This window comes from Jaculus jaculus, chromosome 4 (genome assembly GCF_020740685.1).
Source record: "Jaculus jaculus isolate mJacJac1 chromosome 4, mJacJac1.mat.Y.cur, whole genome shotgun sequence".
Lineage (NCBI taxonomy): Eukaryota > Metazoa > Chordata > Mammalia > Rodentia > Dipodidae > Jaculus > Jaculus jaculus.
The window spans coordinates 173,070,914-173,089,515 of NC_059105.1; the positions used below are offsets into that span (position 1 = coordinate 173,070,914).

Here is an 18,602-nt window from a genome sequence, read left to right on the forward strand (position 1 = left end):
TGCGAGGCTGCACCTCCAGGTCCTCCTCCGTGCAGTCCCCGAGCCGGCTTGGTCCCTGGGGGTGGAGTCTGCAGAGTCCCCGCCCACCCCGGTGCGAGGCTGCACCGCCAGGTCCTCCTCCGTGCAGTCCCCGAGCCGGCTTAGTCCCCGGGGGTGGGGTCTGGAGCCTGCAGAGTCCCCGCCCACCCTGGCTGCGAGGTTGCACCTCTAGGTCCGCCTCCGAGTAGTCCCCGAGCCGGCTTGGTCCCCGGGGGTGGAGTCTGCAGCGTCCCCGCCCAGTAGGGCTGAGAAGCTGGGCGTCCAGGTCCTTCTCGTCGCCGAGTCCCCCAGCCGGATCGGTTTGGCACTCGGTCCTGCAGCGCCTCTAGGCTGCAGGCGGGCGCTGCAGCGTTGCGCTCGGGGCTGCGGGGCGGGCCGGGGGCGGGAGGAGGAGGAGGAAGGAGGAGGAGACCGGCGCTGACACCGCCTCCCGGCGCCCGGCGCACGGCAGCCCGAGCAAGCCCGCGGCCACCGCCACTGCTCCAGCCGCCGCCGCTCGCGCTCGCGGCCACCTGAGGAGACCCGCCGCCTCTGTACAGCCCTCGGCAGACCGGCTTTCCCGAGCACGTCGCCACTCTCTCTTTTTTTTCCTCCTTCTTTTTTACCCATTGCAAGAGAAGAAAACTAAAGGAACGTTCCAGCCCCAAAGAACCACCTAACACCTTTCCGTGCCACCGAAGTCCCCTCCGGGAAAGAGAGGGTCGCCGCCGGAGCCACCGAGGGCGGGTGGGCAGCAGGAGGGCCGAGGAGGAGGAGGAGGAGGAGGAGGAGGAGGAGGAAGAGGAGTGGCGGGCATCGGTGGTGGAAAGTTGCGCGTGGCACACACCCGACGGCGCAGCGCCCCGCACAGCCCCGGGGGACACGCCACTGACCCTGACATCCCCACTCCTCCTGCGTCGTCACCCACGAGCCAAGAGGGCCCCGCGGGGCCCGGGACGACGCCTCCTCCTGCGGCGTGGACTCTGTCTGTCGGTGGCCCTGGACAAGGAGGAGGAGGAATATGGCATCGAAGGCGGCCCCTTCCAGTCGTCTGGTTTTCTGCCTCTTGATCTCCGCCGCGGTCCTCAGACCAGGTGAGCCTTGGCCTCGCAGCAGCCCGGGATCTGATGAGCCCCGGAGACCCGTTTCCTGGGCTCCCGCAAAACCCCAGGCATCACACGCTCTCTCTGGGCAGTGCGTCCTGGCTCGTGGTGTTGGGAGGACAGGGAGCCGGCGACGTCCGGGCGCAGACCTGACTGTGGGGGTCAGTCACCTGTGTCGCCCTTTTGGGCTCCGCCGCTCGGCTCGAGTTCGGGCAGCGAACGTGGGCGCAGAGTAAATGTGTCTCCAGAACTTTGGGTGAGAGCGGTCTTGGGGAGGCCGGAGCCCGCCCGCCGCTCTCTTCCCCCGGGGCTCCCGAGTAGGCGGTTCTGCTCTTGCCCGCCGGCCTCTGGGTATCAAAGTCCACGTCACTGTGCCCCAGGCAGTTTTCCTTCCGCCCAGCCCTGGCTGAAATAACTAACCGCCAGCACTTCGTCATGCACCCCCCCACCCCAGTAACTTCCCCCCTGGTTTGAAGGTGAAGAAGAAATAGAAATGGTGGGAGTGAGAAAGGAAGGACCTTTGAACACACACACACTGCCCCCAACACTGAGGTCCTAGTTGCTTTGTCGGGTGGGCGGTGTGGGTACGGGTGACACAGGCGAATCACGCACCCTGGGCTGGATTAGCAGCAAGGTTTGTGAGTCCCCAGAGAAGAGCCTCTGAATTTCCAGACTGAGGGAGCTTCCCATATCAGTTCTACGAAAGACAGAGGCACAATTCCTACCTACTGGGGGAAAAAAAAGAAAGAAAGAAATATCCGCGGGGAATCCCTTCTTGTCACCCTTGGGGCCGTACCCTGGCCCTGACACCCTCAGGCTGGCTGGCGGTTGACATGAGTTGGTTCTAACCCGCGGTCACTGGGCCCAGCAGCAGGTTCATTTCGCTCTGAGCGAACCTCTGGATTCTATCCTTTGAAGTTTTGGGTTCCATCCCTTCGTGGGCAGTTGCGGGTTAAAGTACTTCCTGGTATCTGGGCTTCTATCTCTTGTTCCCTTTTCTTTAGCTTGAAAATCAAACGGGGGTAAAAACTGACTTCCTTTCCCTTTAATCCCCGGACAGTCTCCTGCTGTGGGCGAGCTGTGGCCCCAGAAGAGGTTGGAAAACCTCGGAATCCCTCCCTGGAAGCAGGGGAGGGGAGGGCTGGTGGCTGGCGCCCGGGATCGTGGGGGTTCGTGAGCTGCTGGTGCATGTGCGTGTGCGTGTGTGTGTGTACATGTGTGCGCGCGTCCAGGTCTCTTTACTTAAGTTACATGTCTGTGTGAAGCGATGATCTCACCTGCTGTTCTTAAGGCTTGGGAAGTCGTCATTGACAAATTTCTAGCTCAGGGGCGGGGACGCTAAAGCCACAGTTGAACCGGATTTATAGCCTGTGGAGGAGGGCGAAATCACCGAAGAGGGAGGTGGGGGCGCTCGCTCGCCCGTCTCTCTCACCCTCTCTCTTTTTCCTACCCATATCCTATGGGGGTGGAGGACACAGTGGAACCAAGGTGGGGGGCAGCGAGAAGGAAGAAGGTGATGTACTTTGTACAATGCACAGTTTCCCAATGCACAGGACCCCCCTCGCTGCCGTTAGCGTGAACGCTCTCCACGCAGGACTCTGAGGGTGTCCCCGACACCCCCAATGCACGGACACGGCACACACCCATTTTTTCTTTGCGTGCGGTCGCGCTGGAATTTGTTTTCAGTTGGCCACGTCGGAGAACGGGTTTTTCTTTCCGCCAGGGGAGCGGCTCCGCGTGGGGACCTCGCTGGCGCGGATTCTGCGCGCGCGGCGGGCTCGCGGGTCCCAGGCGCCCGCTGCGCGCTTGGCCGGGAGCGCTGGGGCGGACCCGCGTCTCCGCCACGACCCTCCGCTGAGCCGCTCCCCGCGACGATGCCGCGGGCCCCGCGCGCGCTGCCCTGCGCTGTGCCAGGGCCCGTGCCTCGTGACGGCGCCGCGGGCCCTGGGAGAGCCAGCCGGGGATGGTGAGCCAGGGTGGGCGCACGGCGGTGGCCTCGGCGGGCCCCGTCCGTGGGGCCCGCGTGCCTGGCCGCCGCCCAGCCCACTTTTGCGGGGAGGCTCATCCCCGCGAGTGTCTGGAGTTGCCCAAACTGTCCCCGCGGGTCGTTCTGAGCCGCGGTCCCTACGGCAGTCGCGGTCTTGCAACCTGTTTGGAAGGGAGGGGAGGAGAGCTTCCAACCGCAGCCCCCGACTCCGATGATTAAAGCAATGAAGTGTGTGCACAGCATCACTGGGAGCAAATACCTCATTATTCTTGTAGAAAGAGCGTCAGCCTGTGGTGACATTTTGTACTGCTTGAAAGAAAGCTTCCCTCGTCTATTTCCAGGGAGGAGGGGCATCGCAGTTAACTGTTTCCTCTCCAGGACCGTGCGTGTGCGCGCCCCTCTGGAATTGTCCACTGCTCACCGACACAAGGGCCACCCCGAGACGCACGCTCTTTTCCGTGGGCCGCCGTGGTTATCGGTTTATCTCAACAGGCCTTGGGTAATGCAGCAACCCAAATAGTGTCCTTTCGGGCTACTCATGGTGATATTAGAATTTATTAATTTCAAAACTACAGACTGCTTCAGAGTCAAGACTTATTTTTGTGTCTTTGATTTATTTAGTCCAATAGCAGTTTACAATTTAATGGGGTACTGCTTGCAGTAAATTGGTTTTCTAGGCTTGGCTCAGGTCCATCTGCCTCCAGGCCCTTGAGCAAGTCATTTAACCCTTGTGGGCCTCAGCTTTCTCATCTGTAAAATAAAGAGGGGAAACCAAGCATCTTTCTTCCCCCAGATTTCTTCCAGCTCAAGCTTTCTGTTCCTAATGTCTTAAAGAAAAAATCATTTTTTTTCTGATACTGTATTTCTTATGTGCTCGTTTAGGGCAAAATCCATATGGGTTTTCTTACAGGGGAAGTTCCCGTGTGCCTCCCTTGCTAGGGTCTTCTCTTTATAAAGTATAATATCTTGGACTCACTCTCCTAGGCTTGATGAGCACAATTAAAAGCAAACACAGAAAGGAAGGCAGTGGTGGAGGGGAGTTAGGCTCCCACTGCCAATTCTGACCTGGAAAAGAAACTTTAAAGCTCGGACAGGCTTGTAGTCATGAAGAGACCCTGCACCCCTCTGTCAGCCTGCTTCCACTGACTTCATATGTGGTTCCTAGAGTGAGGTAAATGGTTGGTGCTAAGCTGTGCATGTGACAAGGCCTCGTAGGGGAAATAACTCCCATGGCTCAGGAAATGGAAAACATTAAAGCCTTCATGTTATTTGAAAAACTATAGAAAGGAAAAAAAAAAATTCTCTGTGACTAATTCCATACCTATTTTTCTAACATTTTAAAATACTCAAGCTAACTTATTTTTACAGTGGAAGTTCAGATGTGAGTGCATGTTCATTGTTGACTGGTTGAGAGAGATGGAGAGTTAACAAGCCCACTAAATTGCTTTGAACACTCTTTCCATTGAACTTAGCATTCCTTGTTCTCTCTTTACCATGCCACCTAGAAGGTGTGGCCTTACCCTAGGAGACTTGCTTTTCTGTGCCTTCTTATTTCCTATCTGTTTACTTTTCTTTATGTGTAATTTATGGCTCTGCTGTAACACGATTAGTAATTCCTTAGAAGAACATCCTGGAAAAAAATAGCTATCAGAAATGCCATACTGGCTTTTATTACATTGTTAATAGAAAATACCCTTTAACTTATCCCACTTACTATCATTTCATCATTTTACTAAGACCATCTGAATTTTCTTTGGCTTTTCAAGCTAGAGTCTCACTCTGGTCCAGGCTGACCTGGAATTCATTATGCAGTCTCAGGATGGCCTTGAACTCATGGCAATCCTCCTACCTCTGCCTCCCGAGTGCTGGGATTAAAGGCGTGTGTGCCACCATGCCAGACAAGACCATCTGATTTTTTTTTTCCTGCCTTAAGTTCTCACACTCTTAAACGTGGACCTTGGCACAACTGTGCAGTAACCCGCGCTGGCAGCAGTAGTTGGTATGTAACCGTGGTACTTTTAGATAGTGTCTTACATACTTTGTGATCTTCATGCGCTGTAACACCAAACATGCCGCTTTCTGTTCTGCCTATTTATTAAGAGCCAAGCATCTTCAAAGACTTCCAGGCCCCTGAAGCTACAGACACAAGTAGAGACACGCAGCTCACGTCTAAAGCACACCGGTCAGCCGCATGGGAGCAGGTGTGACAGAAACTTAAACTTAGTTCCACTCAAAGCGTTGCTTTTTTACTTCATCATTAAATTTTCACAAAGGCTTACCTCCTAGTATTTTACATATAAATGTATGACATGTGAAGGAACCATCAAACTGAAATAGTAAAGCATGTGTTCTTGGGAGTGAGAATGAGATCATGTTTATTACTTTCAGACATCATCTTCTTTTCTTTTTTATTATTGTTTTATTTATTTATTTATCTGAGAGAAAGAGGGAGAGAGAGAGAGAATGGGCACACCAGGGCCTCCAGCCACTGCAAAGGAACTCCAGACGCATGCGCCCCTTGGGTACCTGGCTAACTTGGGTCCTGGAGAGTCAAACTGGGATCCATTGGCCTCGCAGACAAACACCTTAATCGGTAAACCTTCTCTCCAGACCCCTTATTTTATTTTCAATAAGAAATTTAAAAGACTATAAGTATTCATTTATTTTTCCACTTGCTTTTTAAAAGAATGTATGTGTGTGTGTGTGTGTGTGTGTGTGTGCGCGTGTGCAGGTTTGCATGTGTGTATTATAGCGTGTGTAGCCTATGTACGTGTGTCCTTGCAGCATCCCCTGTGCTAACCCGCGGCAGGGGTCTGTGTCCTGTGGTGGTGACTAGAGTGGATCAGAGGATGTCCCGCTCCATCACTCTTCTGTCTGGTCTTGTTTCCAGCCAGGGTCTCTTTTTAGTGAGCATGGAGCTTGCAGGGATATCTTGGTGGTCTCTGCTTCCCTGCATGGCTAGGGATACGGCCGGGCGTGACGGTGCCCAACCATTTTACCAGGGATCTGGAGGCTTGAACTGGGGGAAGTGTCAGCCCCCCAGACCCTCAGACTGTCACAGGAAGGACGCCTACGTTCTGAGCCGTCGCTCCAACCCCTTCTGTTTAGTTGCTAGTAGAACAGAATTTCCCCTTCCTTGTAGAGAACAAAATCAAAATTCAAAATATGCATTCTATATTTAAGAAGAGGATATTATATGTCATTTCACAAGGTTGTATCCTGTATCTATGATAGTATGATTACAATGTATAAAGCATTACGTATTTCTGGAGTTACACAGATATTTACTCAGCTAAGTATCTGAAAAAAAAAATCAATTTCTTTTCCCTCCATTATCAAATGGCATATCTTACATATTTCTGAAAGGATGGGTTCCAAATGTGCTACAATATCCAGTAATTGTTTCATAGCAACCTATTATCATAGGCTATTATTGTAGTATATGTTCCAAGAATGAAATTAGCTTTTAATGCTTCCTCTTATTTATCCAGACAGTTCTCAATTACCCATTCCATTGTGCATGATGCACACTGGGTCCTTATCCAGTGGTCACTTCATGTGACTTTGAGTTGAGATGCTGGATGAGCATGGCTGTACCAGGTCTCCCAAGAATTCACTGGATTTCAACATGAGACCAAACTATGGAGGGAAAGATGGATGTGAAATGCGCTGTCTCACTTCTCTGGCTGCTCTTGCCTTGCCTACCGTGCTCTGTACTCCCTTCTTTAATCTCTTCTTCTCCAAATTCTGATGCAATGTGGCCAAAGACTGTGAGACTAAAACAGCCATTAGATATTAAATTCTGCAGTCTTTACAAATGGTCAATGTATCATGAGTTCCTGATACTCACAAGGAAGGCATTCTGTAACCATGGTCATGGCTACGGTCTTTTGATTTTGTCCAGTCACACTTTCATAAGCATGTAAGTCAACAATACTTTAAATGTTTGACTGCAACATTCATACTTTGAATTTTCAAAAAGATTTTGCCCTCCCTGAAAACCTACTTTCTTAAATATTGTTTTCCCCTTTGCATGAGTTTCTAAGCTTGAATAAAGAAAGAAACAGTTCCTTTTTCTTAGAATGACTTGGCTAAGCAACTAGGTAAGTTGACTCCCCAGAGACTATTCACAAACTTTCAGTGAATTACAAGGTGATTGTACAGACAGAAAACCAGTAATATTAAATCTATAAATGACAGGGGGAAACTGAATTAAAAGAAGTTTTTTTGTTTTTTTTGTTTTTTTTTTGTCCCCGAGGTAGGGTTTCACTCTAGCTCAGGCTGTCCTGGAATTCACTATATAGTCTCAGGGTGGCCTCGAACTCATGGTGATCATCACATACTCATCTTTCAGTGCTGTGAGGAGCTAGACAGCTCGAAGCGGCCTCTTTGTGTTTCTTCTTCTCAGCCTTAGACGCCTGTGAGAAGACGTAGTCTTCTCCACGGAACAGCAGCTCCCACTCATGGATTTCCAAAAGCTTTTGCACCAAAGAACTCAGGATTAAGAGTGTAATATTGCTTCCAGAATACTAAACAGGAAAATACAACCACACCAAAGGAATCGGTGTATGCAAAATGACTTCAATGGGGAAGAAGGGCTCTCAGGTCATCAAGGCATCTTGGCTCTTCGAAAGCATATTAATGAATAGCAACAAGCAAAGGTCATGTGTGTCACTAAGGGTTTGTGCAGGATGGTAGACACGTTATGGGTCAGTAGAAATATCACAGAAGAAGGGGTATTCTCTAGTCAGAGGTGGCTGTGCATCTGAGCACTTCCCACCATGCCGCAGGAGCCCCTCTGGCTTGCTCGGGCTCCTGGCAGGCGGAGGCTTTCCACGGACTAGGTAGAACTCATTATGTGGGCATAGCGTTTGAAATATTCAGATAAATAATGTTTTTTCCCTTCTGTGACTTCACAGTCACTAAGAAATTATCTAATTAAAATGTGAATTCTTATATAGCTAATTTCCAGTGACAGGGCACACTCTTTGGAATATCGTGAGCACTGTATTCTCCCTGCAGTAATTGCTCTAATATAAGCCAATAAGCTGTGTTATGAGTTTGGCTAGTGATAGTTCACCCTGGAAAGATGAGAAAACTTGTGGTAGAAGTTTCCAAGCTTTTAGTACTACAGCCTGTACAGTGAACCACAGACATACATCTCCTGACCCCCTGGAAGGAAGACTGTGCCGCTCGCTGCTCCCCAGGAGGTGCCTGTTATCATGTGCTGTTTTTCTGGGCTCCCTCATGTGAACATCTATTTATATTTCTTTGTTATCTTTTGGTGCTGCTGGGTTTGACAAGTTCATCATTAGTAAGAAGATCACACATCTTGGCGCCTCCAAGGAAAGATGGACCCGGAGTATGCCTCGTGAGCCGGGGCATTTATTTCGGGCACCTTCTTCTGTCTTCCCAAGCCGTGTCTGGATGATAAGCTATGCGGTCCCTGTGTGTCACAGTTTGCATGTTGAATTTACAACAGTGATCTCCGCTTTTAAGGCTTGGTCACAGTGGACAGTGATGGGACCTTTGAGAGGAGAAGCCTACGAGGAGGCCCCTGGATCACTGAGGACGTCGGTCTAAAGGACGCTGTCAGGACCACACCACTTTCTCATTTTGAATGGCTTGTGATGTAGATGGTTTCTTCTGTCATTTGCTTCCACCATGATGTAATGAATGAAACACTACAGCCCAAAACAATGCTCCCAAGGGTCAAGGATTTGAACCACCAGGCTCATCCACAATAAACCTTGTCTCCTTATTGGTTAATTATCTTAACTATTTCATTATATGGCAGAAACCCTGCTAAACTAACACAACTATTAGTAACTAGTCTGTCTATATGTCTATCTTAAACTACTTATCTGTGAAACATACATTCCTCATCCTGACAAAGTACATATTTCTAACCTTTTAAAATTTAAATGTCAGCTACAGTGAAATGTCACCAAGGGTCTTGGACTTTTTTTCTTGTCAAGTGTGAGGATGATGGGGTTACAGCTGCTGCCCCAGGATGCTGTAGCAGGTTTGCGCCTGACTCCTGGATCCAAAATATCTATATCTGTATTTACCTCTGTCTACACATAACGTGTCTGATTTATCATTGCTGTACAGTAAAAATACGTTTTTACTATTGCAATCTTCCCTTCTTATGTAATGAAGTGATGGAAACTTTGCTGTGTGAGTTACAAAGAGAAGAGATGCATCATCGTTTGGCATACAAAGGCAGTTGTGCTGAGGGGCTGAGCAATAGGTCCTGGGTTTCACGCAGAAGATCCACTTTGTTACAGAGTCGTTTACAGAAAGATTATTGCAACCCAAGCCTGAAGTCCCTTCATAGAAAGCTATTACACACAATTCATTCTGATTATCTCTACAGGTTCTCCAGTAGCCTACTATCAATTTAAATATTGTAGAGATGTCTGTAAAGTTGATGAACACCCCCGAGTCTTTTTCTAGATGTAAGCTCCAGTCATATAAGGGAAAAACCGGCTATGTTTGGAGTGGCCAATAGAGTGGTTAGGACAGCTGGGTCTAAAACTGATCATTCCTGTCAAGTTTCATACTCACATATTAATATGTTCAGCTATCTCAGAGTGTCTCTGGTAATCAGAAACCTCTAAGTCCGTACAGCTATAGGGAAGGCATTATCCAAGGAATGGGGCAAGGGATACCATACTTTTGTTCTAATTAATATCATACAATGGAGGGAGTAGACTTGACTTTTGCAGTTAAATTTGTTCTCACCAGAGTTGGAGGGATGACTTAGCAGTTAAAGGCATTTGCCTACAAAGCCAAAGGATCCTGGTTTGGTTCTCCAGGTTCCATGTAAGCCAGATGCACAAGGTGGCACATACTTCGGGAGTTCGTTTGCAGTGTCTGGAGGCCTTGGTGAATCCTCTCTTTCTCTCTCTCTCTCTCTCTCTCTCTCTCTGTCTGTCACTCACTCCCTGCCCCTTTCTCTCAAATAAATAAATATATTTTAAAAATTCTTATCACCATATGCCCAAGAACTTTTTTTTTTTTTTAAATTGGAAGTCCCTGGTTATTCCTAAAAGTTGAGCAAAAATATGAAATGTTCGCTTTCATTCCTGGCTATTTGAATCCCAGCGTGCCCTGTACTTACTTGTTGACATGCTGTTCGTCAGTGTGTACATTGTTAGTCAAGTCTGACCTTCGTTGCCTTTTGTTTTCTTGGTTTTACCTGGATGTGCTTGTTCTGTCCTAAGCGGCCGGGGGTCGGCCCAAGCAGCGCTGCTGCCCAGAGCGGCTGACCTCTGTCCGGGGAACACCCAGCCCGGCTGCGCACACGTGCGTGCCCTGACGCTCTCGCCCAGGCCTGTGCTCTGGACAGACACGGAGTTGAGAGAATCACAAGCCTGTGACTCTCCCTGAGGCCTAGGTGCAGAACGCACAGCACGTCATTTAGAGAGAAATTCCAAAATCACAGGGCGAGGAGCGCATGTCTTGTAAAAGTCCCTCCCAAAGTGTGTGGGCGTGTTCATTTCCTGCTTATATGCCTTGCACAACTCTGCACTACTAATACACCTTAACCAAAACAATTGATTGGTTCTTAGCTTTATAAAGCTTTAATAAGATGCATGCATGGAATAATAGCCATATATCTGTTTATATATGTCAAATATATATATATGCCTAATTTTATTGCATATGAGATGGAGCCAGAACTGGGGAAAATAAACCTGATAAATACGAGTTTTATCATTTTAAGCAGATGACTTGACCTGTGAATTGTGGAACTGCTGAGTTTTAGAACACAATCTGTGTGGATGCGGGCCGTATTTTATTCCACGACGTAGGGCTCAGCAGCCATGCTGCCTGACCTCAGAGAGCGGAGTAAGAGGCAGACACATGAGCGTTCATGTTGTTCTCATTACACAAGTGGTTTCTAAATATTTGAGTTACTTCATTATAAGTACAACATGTATTGAGCGAGGGTGGCCTCGTGCAATTTTGAAAAGCTTGAATAATAGACCTTATAAAACACACTTCAATTATTTTTAAATAAATCATATTTTGAGCATGTCGACTACCAACTTTGTAGGAACAGACACGTTTTCAAGATGAAAAATGCCATCTTTTATATATATTAAAAATATGAGTATCATTAAACATGTTTCATCCTGTAACTTTTGGGCCTGTTATGAAACAAAGTCATAAAAATCTATTTTTATGGCTGCTTTCATATAGGAAATTAAAACAGCAATATGTAGATGGAAAGTTTCAAGAACAGCACAGGGAAGGTGAATTTCTGCAAACAAAGCACCAGCTACTCACAGTGGAGGGGTGTTTGTGTGCACAGGCTGAGGCTACGCGAGCCAACTGCGTCTGCCTGGCAGTTAGTTTTAGGTGTTCCAAGGTGCAGGGGCATACTTGATTCTGAAAGCATTTTCTCTACCTGGTCATAGAAATGTCATTTTTCAAAGAAAATATTTTTGGTGGTTGTGAGATAAGTTTTTGGATCTTTGCAGAGATAGGCATGGCTCTAAATATGAATCATACTTTTGATATCAGATCAAGGAGTAACTGTAACATATATTTGCATTTACATTGCCAGATAAATAAACTGGTCAACCTCGATGGATTTGAATCTAGTTCTTGGGTAAATGCCTGTTTAGTGCAAGGTTAATGTTGTTCTGTATATTAAACTGAGCCTGAATAAGTTGAATGCCTTTGTAGAATAAAATGGTAAAAAAAAATTATTAAAACAAAGTAGATTTGCCATCTGGTTTTGTTGGTTATCATCCTATAGAATTGATCTAAAATATTTGCTTATAAAAAATTAGAACTTTCTGAGTAATGATTATTTTACATTGTGTTACTTAATACATAATATTTGAAAACATATTCTGTGCTTGTTACCTACTGAAAAGCATTCACCGATTCCAGACTGAAGGGCCTTCACAGTATCTCAAGAGCATTTCATTTGTGTTTCAGCACTTGTCTCTGTTTCCCCATTTGTATTATCTACTTTATTTGACATGAATATTCGAAAAGGTAATGTGACTATATGGGGCTTCTCCATGACTGGCGCGCCATGGACATTTGACCAGTAGTAACTGCTGTTCATCACAGGTTTCAGGAGTAACATGGAAATCATGTCAGATCTTGTACATCAGAAAATCTGTGCAACACTTCACAGATTGAAGGACAGATTCCCGTTCTTTATGAGTGCCTTTCTAGTTTTCACAACAAAGCTGGAAAGCATATTTTATTAGGATATTTAGAGCCCCACAAATTAATGGGAAACTTCAGCTTAATGAAGCTAGGACAGGCAAAGAAAGGAATTGAAAGTTACATCTTTAAAATGTAATTTGTTCCAACCAAAAAGAATTATAAAAAATAACACATGTTCTAAAAATTAAGTGACACATACAATTTACTGTGTAATAATTAGAAATTGTTTTGATAATATGCACACACATACATATTATATATACTTGTACTTTGAAAATGTTACACATTGGAAAGAAGAAAATTTTCAATTATTACAATACAGCCATTGGAATAATACAATTATGCATTGAAATGCAAATCACATTTTCTCAAATTTACCTCAATAGAGGGAGCTCCACTTCTCTTCTGCAATGGTAATATGCTCAATTCGTTATGATTTCCAGTGACCTCTAATTTAATCTTGAAAAGCACTAAAAACTTGCAATTTTAATATTAAGATTATTTTAGAAACTGAATATTATCCCTTTCTTAGTTCTGAAATTTAAATGCTATTTCTACATTTAATAGATGCTTTCAAACTCAGTTACTTGCTTCTGTGTACCTTTTGGGTAATAAATCACTAGACGAAATTAAGGTACGTATAACAGGAAGTAAATAGCAAGGCATTGGATGACGTGTATTTCTAATGTTACAGTCATGCACATTTTTGCATTAATGCTGTGGTAACTATACATTAAACTTTGATATTTGAGTAGTAAAGAAAAAAGTAGATGCTTTTCTTAATTTTGGAGGTTTGCACCAGGAAACGGTTTACAATCACACTCTGACTTCATGCTTTTTTTTTTTTTTTTTCCCCCAAATAGCTTCTTGATTTAGATAGCAGCAGCTATGTTTTCACTCTCAGTTGGTATTTATCAACTTATGTATTAATTTACCTTGTAACTTGCTTTTCACAAGAGATGTTACTGGCTTGTTACCTGAATGTTTATATTCTTTGTCAAAATTTGACTGAGATGATTAACAATTTACATGATCTCAAATTGAAAACCCTTCCTATGATGTTCTCTGTGAGGAAGTCATTATTCACTCTGTGTATGTCACTGAAAAGTCCTATGTCCTTTATGAGGTTTACTGTTGTAGTGGAGATTGTGATTTCTTTATACCTCAAAACGTGAGAGTCGAACTATAGTTTAGTTTAATTAAAGACCATGCACACCTGCTTGTATGGATTTGGTTAAAGGGTAAGTGATAATTTTACATGAAGTAAAAAAAAAAAAAAATCTTTAAACTATGGTGTTTCTCCTCCTCTTTTTTTTTTTTTGAGGTAGGGTGTCATTCTAGGCCAGGCTGACCTGGGATTCACTATGTAGTCTTAGGCCAGCCTTGAACTCACAGAGATCCTCCTATGTCTGTCTCCCAGGAGCTGGTAATAGAAACGTACACCACCAAGGCCAGCATGATCTTCTTTAAATTCAAAATGAAAATGAGTTCATTGAGTTCCATAGAGAAATTGCATAATCCCACACATTAGATTTCCAAATTTATAACCCAAATACGATTAGTTAAAGGAATCATTCAGTTCTCTAGTGTATTTAAGAATTGCAAACACAGAAGCAGTTTATTTTTATTTTATTTTTTTATTTATGAGGGAGAGAGAGAGAAAGAAAGAAAGAGAGACAGAGGAGAGAGCGCGCACCAGGGCTTCCAGCCACTGCAAACGAATTCCAGCCACACGCGCCACATTGTGCATCTGGCTTACATGGGTCCTAGGGAATCAAACGTGGGTCTTTTGGCTTTGTAAGGAAGTGCCTTAACCACTGGGCAATCTCTCCAGCCTAGAAGCAGTTTTAAACATTTCATGTTAGATTATCTATCTCTGTGACTGTAGGAGGGCAGCTCGGGAACTGAGGCCTGTTTCCTGTATGTCGTTGTTTTAACAACTCACTGTTTTAAGGATTCTGGAAAGCAAGGACTCATTTTATTGTGTCTTTTTTCTTTTTAAAAATCTTTTATTTTTATTTCATTATTTATTGGCGGGGTTGGGGAGAGAGAGAGAGAAAACGGGCATGCCAGGGCCTCCAGCCCCTGCAAATGAACTTCAGACTCATGTGCTCCCTTTGTGCATCTGGCTAACGTAGGTCCTGGGGAATCAAACCTGGGTCCTTTGGCTTTGCAAGGACACGCCTTAACTGCAAAGCCATCCCTCCACCCCTCTTTTTTCTATTATAGGTTAGAATTTGAGAATGTGGCTGGTATAGCTAAACTGTATAATGAAACCTTTATCTCACCCTCTCTCTTTTCAAAGTGTAGTGACTGGGCAAGTTGCTTAGCCCCACCTCCTTACTGTCTATGCAGTGAAAATGGTAGTAGAGTTGCCAGAACAGTTGAGCAAATTATTACCCATAAATCTCATTCAACAGTGTGGTTCTTTGTTAATAAGATCTTAGTAAATGTGAACATAATTCAAATATGTAATACCAATTAATCTTTTTCCTCAAATATGACTGATTTGACTGATTTATCCAACTTGATCCAATTGGTATAGAAAGGAAACGTCATAGGTTCTTGAAAATTATAAAATATCTGGCTTTATACCTCTCCAATCCACCTTTTCCTCCATGCAACCAGTGAAATATGGATGAGTGATATCTTCTTATTTATTAGGCAGGACCTTGAATCCTCTCACTGCAAAACAAGCCATTTACAAATTAAGACTTTTTACATTAATATGAATATCATATCCACAGTGATATAGCTCTCACCTAACACTATTGCATCTCACTCCTCCAGTGGGCATCAAAATTGAACAGTGAATTTAAAACTATAAATGAGACAAGCCTGTTACTCAGTGTCTGACAACAGTTTCTTTAGGTCATTATATTAAGCAGGTCAGAGGTAACATAGGGAGTTCAAATGTGCATGTGCCTAGAAGACAGACTTGGGTAGACTTTGCAGGTTAAAATAGAGCCCACTAACAATAATAATAAATGAAAGAATGAATCTGAAGGAAGAAACATAATTTTTCCTGAACGTCAATCTAGCTTCTCTTTTCTTTCTGTCATCAGAGTAGTAAACAATGCGAATCAAAAATTGTACGTGCTTTGGTTAAACGACTTCAGTGGCTCTCTAACAGAGTCAATGTGAAATACCAATTATGAGCATAGGAGCCAAGCAGGAACTTGAGTCCTACACAATCATTCTTGGAAGTCTGTGTGGGAGCCAAGTTTCTGATGGTGCCATGTGTTCCCCATTTCATGGGTCCTTCTACATGTCATGGTCTCATGTCAGGACACTTCCATCTTCCTCTCCTCCTCTACTACCTTGCTTTAGTTTAGTAAGTGACATCTCAACACTGTCCAGGTATGATTTCCAACAGGGACCCCTCTCTGATCTACTTAACATACCTGACCTTTAGTGTCATTTATCCCCTCTATGTCTCTTTTTATAGAGTTTTGTATTTCTGTAGGTAGGGACTATATCTTCTTAAACTTTTTCACTGTCCGGTGCCGTGATATATACTCTATCACCAGTGCATAGATGATGGCTGAAAAAAATTTAAGTAGTCAAAACTATCACTCCTGATTACTTATGGACCATATTTTAAATAACGGCCTGTATTTCAACTTGAATAAGCAGTATTTGTGTTGACACACTTAAAGAATCATCTTTGATACAAGAATCTCAAACTCATTATTTACCATGTCCTGTCTAAGATACAAAAATTGAAGAATAAAAAGAACGGAATAAAAAAAAAACGTAAAAAAAAAAAAAAAGAAAAGAAAAGAACAGAATAAAGGTAACCTAGTGTTTCTTCCGGGTCCCAACCCAGATTCACATGACATAAAGAATTTTGTAACTAGCCTACTTCATTAGCATTCCCTGAGACTTTGAACACAGTCTGTAAGTAAATGTGAAACCATCTCAGGAAATATGAACTTTTAAAAAGTTAATTTAATTTTAAAATTTGATTTCTGAAGATATTCAAAATATCCTTGTTTCAAGAGAACTGTAAGTACATATTCAAAATTGGCAATGTGTGCTTGGCAATATTTTTATTTTCCTATATTTGATGTATATGTTAAAGCTATGGACTCAGGCATTTTCCAAAATATAGAAGAAAGTGTAGGAAAGATGTCATGAGCAAATTAATTGGTCTTTCACAGCAATGAATATATTTGTACCAAATGAAACACACACTTACAATGGGTGGCTATACCTTGAATGTTTGAAAATTCAATAACAATAGAGATCATTTGAAGAAAATCTAATGTAACTTTTTTGAAAATGTGTTGTATAATGAAGAATAGTCACAAACCTAAAAAAATTACATAAAGCTAGGCATGTAGGAACATGCTTGTATTCCCATTGGTGGGAGGCTGAGACCTGGGCTACAGTAGGAAGACCATAACTTCAAGAAGGGGAATGTGGAAGGTGAGAAAGAAAAGAAGAATGGTAGAGGAGGAGGAGAAATGTTTCCCACATCTTTTTACAGGACATAATAATTTTACATTCTTACAGTAGTTTTACTTAAATCTACTTTTATTTGCATTTACTTATGTGTTTTATTTTTATCTTAATTGTATTTATTATTTTTTAATTGTTTTAATTCAGGATATTAAGTTCTATATGCCATGTCCAATAGTCAGTCTTGTTAGTAAAATCCTATGGTCCAAGAGTCAAGCTGGCTCATGCATTCTAGTCCAGAATTTTTTTTGTTGTTGTTGTTTTGTGGTAGGGTCTCATTCTGGTCCAGGCTGACCTGGAATTAACTATGTAGTCTTAGGGTGGCCTTGAACTCTCAGTGATCCTTCTACCTCTGCCTCCCAAGTGTGTGCCACCACACCGGGCAGCCCTTGGTGTTTTAATAATTGTTTATTATGCTTTAAAAATACTTTCACAGATCAACATGATAATTCATCATGCTGTGGATGGCTCTCTTTCATTTTAACAGCTTTCCATATGCTAGGCAATGGACTGTGTACTTTACCCAAAAGAAGAAAAAATGGTCAATGTGTTTGTGTAACCAATTTTAAATTTAAAGGCTATGTTGATTTTAAGATAAAGAGAAAGACTTGGCACATATCAGTGACCCGTCAAGATTCTGAAGAAATCAAATAGGTTTCATGATATTATTTAAAAATAAACCTCCTCTACCATTTGGAAGAATGTTGCCCATTCTGTATCCTCTGGATTCTTGGAATCTAGTAGAGTAACCATGTTGTGATTAACAGAGTTGTTACTTTTACATGGAAACAGAAGATAGGCTTAAAGAGGAGAGGTAATTTCATCATGGACAAGCCTTATTTAAATGTGTGTAATCAAGGTAGGAAAGTTAAGTCTTTTGATAGAAAATCAGACCCTGTGTAAGAGAGCTAAGTTCTCCCAAGGCCTCATCAGACCAAAACAACTGAAGGGAGTTGCTCATGCCAGAGAGGAGGGGCCCCAGAGCTGTGGGCGGCCCTCACTTCTCAGGAGAGGAAGTGAGGCTGGGGGGCAGCGTGGAGAACTGTCTGGTTAAACAGAAACCGCAACCATGTGCTTAAAGGTACCAGTAATATTGACCTCATGATATAAAACTGTGCATGTGTTGTTCTGTCTTTCCGTACTGTGATAGTTAATAACTTAGTAATTTATAATTTGGCACTCTTCTTTCAATAGCTAACAATTACTTCCTTATCTTGAAGTGAGAATGGGAAGAAGCTTCTATAGTGAAATTTTCATGCAAGACTGACTTGAATTCCAGAGAATTATTGGCCAAGTTTAGGAATACTTGATAAATCCTCCAAAATCAAGTATTAACTTATGTTCCTTTATGAAATTTGAGGAATTCTAACTGATACTAGTTTGCTTAATTCAATAGGGAATTTAAAACTCCATTAAGAAGTGCTAGAGAATGTAATTAATAGTAAAAATATCAAGATGAGCTGTTCCTTTTGGATTCCAACTGAGTGCATCCGAGGTTCTTCAGATCTGCAGGAAAGCCGAGGGGGGTTTTGTAGGTCAGCCTCCAACATGACCTAAAGAGTATCCAGAACAGGAGTGCTCTCTGACCCCCCCCCCCCCCCCATGGACGACTGTGTGGTGGGAATGCAGCCAGTAGTGGGCTGTGCCTGGGCATCAGGGGGCTGGAGGTAAGGCTGCGTAGTGAGCTTTAGCTCTCTCCCACATAGAGGGCTCAACTCTCCATTCAGAGAGCAGGTTAAAGGAGGTGAAATGGCTCTTACTAGAGATGGGGGAGGAGGAGGATTCATATTCAGAAAAGGAACGTCTAAACAAATCAGACCTAAAACAGCAAC

At 43.9% G+C, this 18,602-nt stretch overlaps 1 protein-coding gene across 3 annotated transcripts in view; it reads left to right on the forward strand.

Moving 5' to 3' along the window:
• Positions 1-497: 497 nt before the first annotated feature.
• Positions 498-18,602, forward strand: part of Alcam (activated leukocyte cell adhesion molecule) — a 199,802-nt gene continuing 181,697 nt past the window's right edge. For all 3 annotated transcript variants that reach the window (XM_004670447.2, XM_045147417.1, XM_045147416.1), the window contains exon 1: positions 498-1,112. In XM_004670447.2, the coding sequence (XP_004670504.1) occupies positions 1,040-1,112 (73 nt within the window). In that variant the 5' untranslated portion in view covers positions 498-1,039. The remainder of the gene's footprint in view (positions 1,113-18,602) is intronic.